The 6624-nt window shown below is 64.4% G+C and overlaps 1 protein-coding gene across 1 annotated transcript in view; it reads right to left on the bottom strand.

The window, feature by feature from the left end:
• Positions 1-187: 187 nt before the first annotated feature.
• Positions 188-6624, bottom strand: part of ECEL1 (endothelin converting enzyme-like 1) — an 8335-nt gene continuing 1898 nt past the window's right edge. Inside the window, exons 3-18 of the mRNA XM_009883401.1 lie at positions 5842-5910; positions 5568-5678; positions 4929-5021; positions 4530-4654; positions 3856-4078; positions 3605-3703; positions 3440-3508; positions 2825-2928; positions 2573-2631; positions 2353-2404; positions 2108-2175; positions 1853-1977; positions 1526-1591; positions 1201-1296; positions 612-688; positions 188-287 (exon numbers count right to left, since the gene is read on the bottom strand). Coding sequence (XP_009881703.1) covers positions 188-287; positions 612-688; positions 1201-1296; positions 1526-1591; positions 1853-1977; positions 2108-2175; positions 2353-2404; positions 2573-2631; positions 2825-2928; positions 3440-3508; positions 3605-3703; positions 3856-4078; positions 4530-4654; positions 4929-5021; positions 5568-5678; positions 5842-5910 — 1536 coding nt within the window. The remainder of the gene's footprint in view (positions 288-611; positions 689-1200; positions 1297-1525; positions 1592-1852; positions 1978-2107; positions 2176-2352; positions 2405-2572; positions 2632-2824; positions 2929-3439; positions 3509-3604; positions 3704-3855; positions 4079-4529; positions 4655-4928; positions 5022-5567; positions 5679-5841; positions 5911-6624) is intronic.

The following is a 6624-nucleotide window of genomic DNA, read 5'->3' as shown; positions in this document are numbered from 1 at the left end:
CCATCTGCCTCCACCCCTCCGGCAGGTGCCTGTTTTTGGGGTGGTGACCGCCTGCATCACCTGGGGGTGCCCCCTTTGCCTGGAGAGTAGGAGGGGGTGTCGGGAGGAGGAGGGGAAGCGGGCACGGGGTGGCACACGGGCAGGGACGGGGATGGGGGGGTGCCAGCCTGCCGGGGTGGGATGGGGCTCACCACACCGAGCACTTGTGCGCCGGGTTCATGGGCGAATTCTTGGGGCAGTGGAAAACCCGTCCAAACTCCTCAAACTGCGAGACGCTGCCCAGGACCCTGCCGGGAGAGGGGAGCAACTCAGAGCCGGGCACCCCCTGCCACCCCCTCCCCGTACACCCCATTCGGGGCACCTGCTCACCCCAGCAGCACCCCATCCCCTGCCCCAGGGATGCCTTCTGGTGCCATGCTGGTGCCCCCCGCACTTTGCGTGGCACTGCCAGATGTGGGAAAGGCCTCCTGCTCACCCCAGCAGCACCCCATCCCCTGCCCCAGGGATGCCTTCTGGTGCCATGCTGGTGCCCCCCGCACTTTGCGTGGCACTGCCAGATGTGGGAAAGGCTGGCACCTGCCGTGCCTCCCCGTTTCGGGGTTCACGGGTACCTGTAGTGCTCCGGGGCGTGCTTGTCCGTCAGCACCTGCAGGTAGATGGACTGGGATCGCCGCTTGATGCACCAGTTCTGGGGGGTGTCAAAAGGTTCCCATGGGTGAGCTGAATGGGGCACCCCAGGTCTCTGTGGGGTCCTGGTACCCACCAAGGGCACCACGGACCCTCTTACCGCCAGGGGACTGGGGCAGCGATGCCCTGGCTGTGGTTGTTATTGCAGGGTCTCCTGGGAGACTGCGTATGGGGTATGGATGGGTTGGGAGAGCATAGGGGCATGTTTGTTATTGTAGGGTCTCCTAGGAGTTCAGGGTCATGTGCATTTGTTATTGTGGAGGTGATGGGGTGGACGGGGGCACATATTTGTTATTGTAGGGTCCTCAGGAGCCACAGGCTGTGCGGGGTGCTCCTTGCAAGGGTGAGCCCTGTGCCCTGAGCCCAGGACCTGCTGATGGAGCCAAGCCTGGCTCCTGGCTGTGGGCACCGGCTCTGGCATGGCTCTTGCCCCGTCTCCCGGGGCCACTGGCCCCATACTGGGTGACCCCCCTGCCCCAGTACATGCCAGGTGTGGAGAGGGCAGGGGCTCACCTGGGCGAAGGCGATGAAGAAGAGCTGATCGTGGGTGTATTTCAGGTGGTGCAAGGGGTGCTCGGGGCCGTGCTCCCGCACCCACTTCTGGTAGGCCTGGAGAACGAGGGGTGCCCTCAGCACAGCCCGGGTGCCCTCCAAACCTGTCCCGAGCGCCCCCCCCAGAGCTCCCCCAGCAACCAGCAAGCTGGATCAGGCCCGTTCCCCGTTGCAGGGAGCAAAGTGGGGCTGGGGGTGTCCTGCCCCCCCCAGTGGAGATGGCATCAACAACTGCCCCGTGACCCTGCTGGGGCTGTGACACCCCGGGGTGGGGGGACATACTTACGTAGTAGGCGAGTTTGAGCCCCCCCATGTCAGCGATGTTCTCCCCCAGCGTGTGTTTGCCATTCACCTGCCGAGAGAGACATGGAGTGAGCAGAGATGCCCCCCCCCTGCTCCCAGCCAGGCATTCCCCCATCCCAACCCAGGCACCAAGGCTGCGCCTCAGTTTCCCCCCACCCAGTGCCCTGAGGTGTGATGAGTTGCCAGGTCTCAGGACTGAGCAGGGCAGAACCATGCTGTCCTGTGGGCACGGAGGAGTGGGGACCCCCCCACAGGGCAGTGTGTGCCCAGGCATTGCCCGGCGGGTGAAGGGGATGGGGGGGGGTCTCACCCGTTGATTGTAGACAGTGAAGTTGTCATAGAGGTTGACAATACACTGCGCCTTCTTCAGGAACTTGCTGTACGACCGCTCTGTCCACCAGTGCACCAGGTTCCCGTGCCGGTCATACTGTCCCCCTGCCGAGGCAACCGCCACCACCGGTAGTCCCGAGGGACCGAGGCATCCTGTCCGTCCCCCCCACTCCTTAACCTGGCTGCCCCTCACTCACCCACCTCCCACCCCGGCACGGGGTGGGGGGTGACTCACCCCAGTCATCGTAGCCGTGGGTCAACTCGTGCCCGATGATGGTGCCAATCCCACCATAGTTCAGAGACCTGTTGCGGGGAGCGGAGGTGAGAGAGTGGAGGGCACGGTGCTGGCAGGGATGGTGGTGAGCCCACGACCTGGCACCTCCATCCCCTACCCTGGCACACCCCCCCCCTCCATGCCGCTGTCCCCAGCCCCATCTCCTGCCCTGGCACCCCCCACCCGTGCCCCAGTGCCACACTCACTGCGGGAACTCAGGGTCGTAGAGGGTGGGCTGCAGGATGCCAGCGGGGAACACTGGGGACACAGGAGAACATTCCAGTTGGTGGGGCCACCCTATACCATGCCCACCCGCAGCATCACCTGGCACCAGGGGTCCCGGCACCCTGCCCCCCACCTCGGGCCCTCCCCACACCCCCTGCCCCAGGGAGGGGGGAGCCCGGGGGGCGCCGGGCAGTGTCTCACCCATCTGGTTCTTGTTGGGCAGGTAGTAGGCGTTCAGCGCCTGGGGAGGCAGCAGCCACCTGCAAGGAGAGACAGCGGTGCCAGGCTGTGGGGACACGGAAATGCCACCCCCTTGCACAGGGGGGGGATTCCTGGCTTGCCCTGTGCCCTCCTGCCTACACCCCAGGGCAGGCATGGGGACAGGGGGCATCAGTGGGGCCATGCTGCTCCCCCCCACCATGCTCCCCCCACCAAGGGCAAGGGGATACCCACGCAGACTTGTCCACCTCCTGCCGAATCTTCTTCACCGAGAGCCTGATGCTGAAGGCGATGCTGTTGAGGATGTTCTTGAAGTAGGTCTTCTCATCCACCTCAAACTGGCGGGGGGGTGGGGGAGCACGGCCACATCAGGGGGATGCCAGCCCCAAGTGCCAGCCCCAAGAGTGTGGGGAGGAGGGCTGGGGCACACTCCCACCCCCGTGAGCCTTGGGGACTGAGGGTGTGGGGTCGTGGCCATGGGCTAGATGTGGCACGAGTGAGTCCTCGTGGCCCGTTCTGTGTGCCCATGTGTGTGGGTGCATATCCATCACCTCCGTGGGGTCCCTGGGCCGTGCAGGGTTAGGCGCACCCCCAACCCTTGCAGAGGAAGGGATTGAGCTCTGGGAGGGATGCGATGTGGGGAAGGGAACATCATCTGAGACCCCAGGGACAGCATGTCGCTGTCTGTGTTGCTGTGGCCATGCAGGTGGCACAATGAGCTACCAGGAGGTGGCTTGTTTTGGGGTGGCATCTCCCCATCCTGGTCTTTGCAGACTCCAAGGCAGATGTGGGGACAACCTTGCCCCTCCGTGTGCCCACATCCCCACATGACTCTGGGGCACCCCTTACCTCATACTCCTTGTCAATGGCCTCCGGCTTCAGCACGGGGTCCCGGATCATCACCATCATGTACCGGAGCTGCGGGCAAAGCGAGCGGCAGGGTCAGGCCCCCATCCCCTGTGCCCCCAGGCAGTGGTAGAGGCAAGGGCAGGGGGCCACACTGGGGGCCACTACCTTGGCCCTGGCAGCTCTCCGTGTCTCCTCGTCCATCCAGTCCAGCTCATCCAGGCGCTGGTCCAGGATGTATTTGATGTCCTCCACCAGCTGCTGCACCTATGGCAGGTCACCGCGGGCGCTGGCACAGCATCCTCACCACCCATCACCCTGCCAGCCAGTCCTCAGGAGGGTGCCAGGTGGTGGCAGGCACCTCAGCAAGGGGACAGGAGGGACACAGTGGCTTCATGCCCACGGGCAGCATCACCTACCTTGGCTTTGCTGGCAGAGGAGAAGTGCTCCTCAACAAAGAGGGCACCCAGGGCCATGCCGAAGTGCTTGTTGGCCTGGCTCAGGCAGATCTTGCCCAGCTCAAGCTGCTTCTCATTGCCCTCCATCTCCTTGGAGAGCTCGTGGATGGCATCGCGGAAGGGGGTGGAGAGGTGCTCGCTCAGCACCACCACGATGCGCCACAGCATGTAATTGTGAAGGATCCTGGTGATGGGGGGGCAAGATCAGCCCCCCCCACACACACACACACTGGGCATGTCCCCAGGCACATGGGGAGGGTGGGGAGCACGTGCAGGGGTGGTGACACCCCTGCTTGGGAACCAGGCAGGCAGTGGGGATGACCATGTCATCCAATGTGGGGGCCCGGGGACGGGCTGGCACCATGTCCCTGCTGTATGATGAGTCTGGTGACCTCTAGCATGAGGGGGTGGGAGGGTGTCTCTGCAGGTGACTGGGCACAACCAGGGTGCTGTGGGGCCCATGACAGTGCCCTCTCCCGCGGCTTTCCCAGGAGTCCCCCTGCCCAGCCTTGGCCTCCCCAGGATGGGGGTGATGGGGAGGACCAGCCACGGCCACACTGTGCCCACTCCATTGCGAACCCCCTGCCAAGCTGGGGAAGGTGCCGGGGGCACAAGGGGTGCCAGTCCCCCCTCACCTGCTGGGTGTCACGCGGATGAGGTCGGACACCTTGTGCATGTAGTCAGTGGCCAGCAGCACCACCTCCTCCTCCTCCGAGAAGTTGTCGTGGAAGATGCGGTCCAGCAAGCGCTTCCACTTGAGCTGCCAGGACGGGCACTGTCAGGGGGCCACAGGGACCCCCCCTCCATGCTACCCTGGAGGGAATTCCCTCCAGGCTTTCCAGCCTCCCACCACCCCTTCCCACCCAGAAAAGTGCAGGGTGGATTCATCACCCTCAAGTGGACTTATCTGGGGCAGGGGGGCAACTAGGATATGGAGCAGAAGGACAGGGATAAGTATGGAGGACGGGGAAAAGTATGGGGCATAGGGTAGGTGCGGTGTGTGGGGTGGCAGCATGGGCACCGTGGGTACTCACCGTGGGGGTGATGCGCTGCAGCTCACCCAGGGTCACTTTGTGGTACATGCTGCTGACATCCCTCCGCACATCGTCGTACTCAGACACTGTGATCTGCAGGGAGTGGGCATGGCTGTCACCATCCCACTGCCCACCTTGGGGGTGGCACAGGGATGGGGCACAGCTCCAGGGCAAGAGCTGGCCCACATCCCCGTTGGCTCCCTGCCCTGAGAACCCTCTGCTGCCAGTGGGGCCCTGAGGGCTGGTCATGGAGGTCTCCAGGGAGTTGGGGTACCTGAGGGCTGGGCACGGGGGTCCCCCAGGACCCAGATGGAGGTCTCCAAGAGCTGGGCATGGAGTCCTAAGGGATCTGGAGTGGGTTCACAAGGACTGGACATGGGAGTCCCCAAGGGCTGGAGTGGTTGTCCCGAGGGCTGGGACTGGAGGTTCTCCAGATGTTGGGGCTGGGGTCCCTGAGGACCTGCCAGGGGGTCCCCGAGGATCTGCCAGGGGGTCCCCAAGGTCTGGGGGTGGAGGTTCCCAAGGGGATTGGGTTGAGGTCTGTTAGGACCAGACATGGAAGTCCCCAAAGATCTGCAACTGTGTTACCCAAGGGCTGGGCAGGGGCACCCCAAAGCCCAGGGCAGGCATCCCCCTCACATTGGCAAGGTGCTGCTCCAGCTGCAGGATCTCCTGGGCCTTCTGTTCCACGTGCTCAGCCCCCAGGAGGGTGAGCAGCCGCTCCATGAACACCCGGTAGGCAGCCAGGATCTGTGCCAAGGGAAGGGATGCTGAGTGCCACCCCGCACTGCCCTGCAGGCACCCCAGCCCGCAGCACTGATGGCAGTGGGGTGGCCTTGTCTGCCACCCCATACTGGGTGCTGGTCCCTCTTCTGGCATCCCCATGGCATCAGTGTGCCCCCTCCACCCTCACCTTCTCGCTCTCCTCGTCCTGACCCAGGTAGAGGGTCCGTTCGGGCAGAGTGAGCCCATCCTGGTCAATCTGGGGGGAGAGATGGGGGCAATGGGTTAGCAGAGGGGGGGGGGGCTGTGCTGGGCGAGGCACCCCTTACCTTCCCCCGTACTGCAGGGGGCCCTGGGGGCCATGGGGAGGCAGCATAGTGGGTCAGGTCTGTGCCTCAGTTTCCCTCCTGCTAGAGGGTGCTGGAGCTGCAATGGGCAGCATGCAGTGGGCTGGGACCCCCTGGCAGAGGGCAGACCCTGCTCCATAGCCTGACTCCTGCCTGGCACACAGACTGCCCCATAGCCTGCCCTATACTGGCACCATGCTCTGCCCCATGGTGACCCCACGGCTGGCCCCACTCCTGTGCTGCAGCCTGCCGCATGGGGAGCCGCAGGGGTGAGCCACGCTGCATGGACACCCCCACCCTTCACACACATGCGTGCACACACATGCACACACGACACACCCACCCCCCCCCCTGTTAGCCACAGGCCCAGCCTCTAACACGTACACACACCTGAACACGCTTGCACATATGTGTATATATACACATGCGCGTAACTCATCCCTCATGACGCACGCCTGTGCATGCTCCCCACACCCCCCCACACACCCCCTTACGTGTGCACCACCTAGTTTACCCCCCTCTCCATGGACACACGCATACACACACACGCACGCACCCCCCTTTTCTCTCTGGCTCACCCCCCGCCCCGTGTCCCACCCCACCAGCCCCCCTCCATGCACACAGCC

This window comes from Charadrius vociferus, unplaced genomic scaffold, assembly GCF_000708025.1.
Source record: "Charadrius vociferus isolate BGI_N301 unplaced genomic scaffold, ASM70802v2 scaffold214, whole genome shotgun sequence".
Classification (NCBI taxonomy): Eukaryota; Metazoa; Chordata; class Aves; order Charadriiformes; family Charadriidae; genus Charadrius; species Charadrius vociferus.
This window is presented reverse-complemented; position numbering and strand designations above follow the sequence as displayed.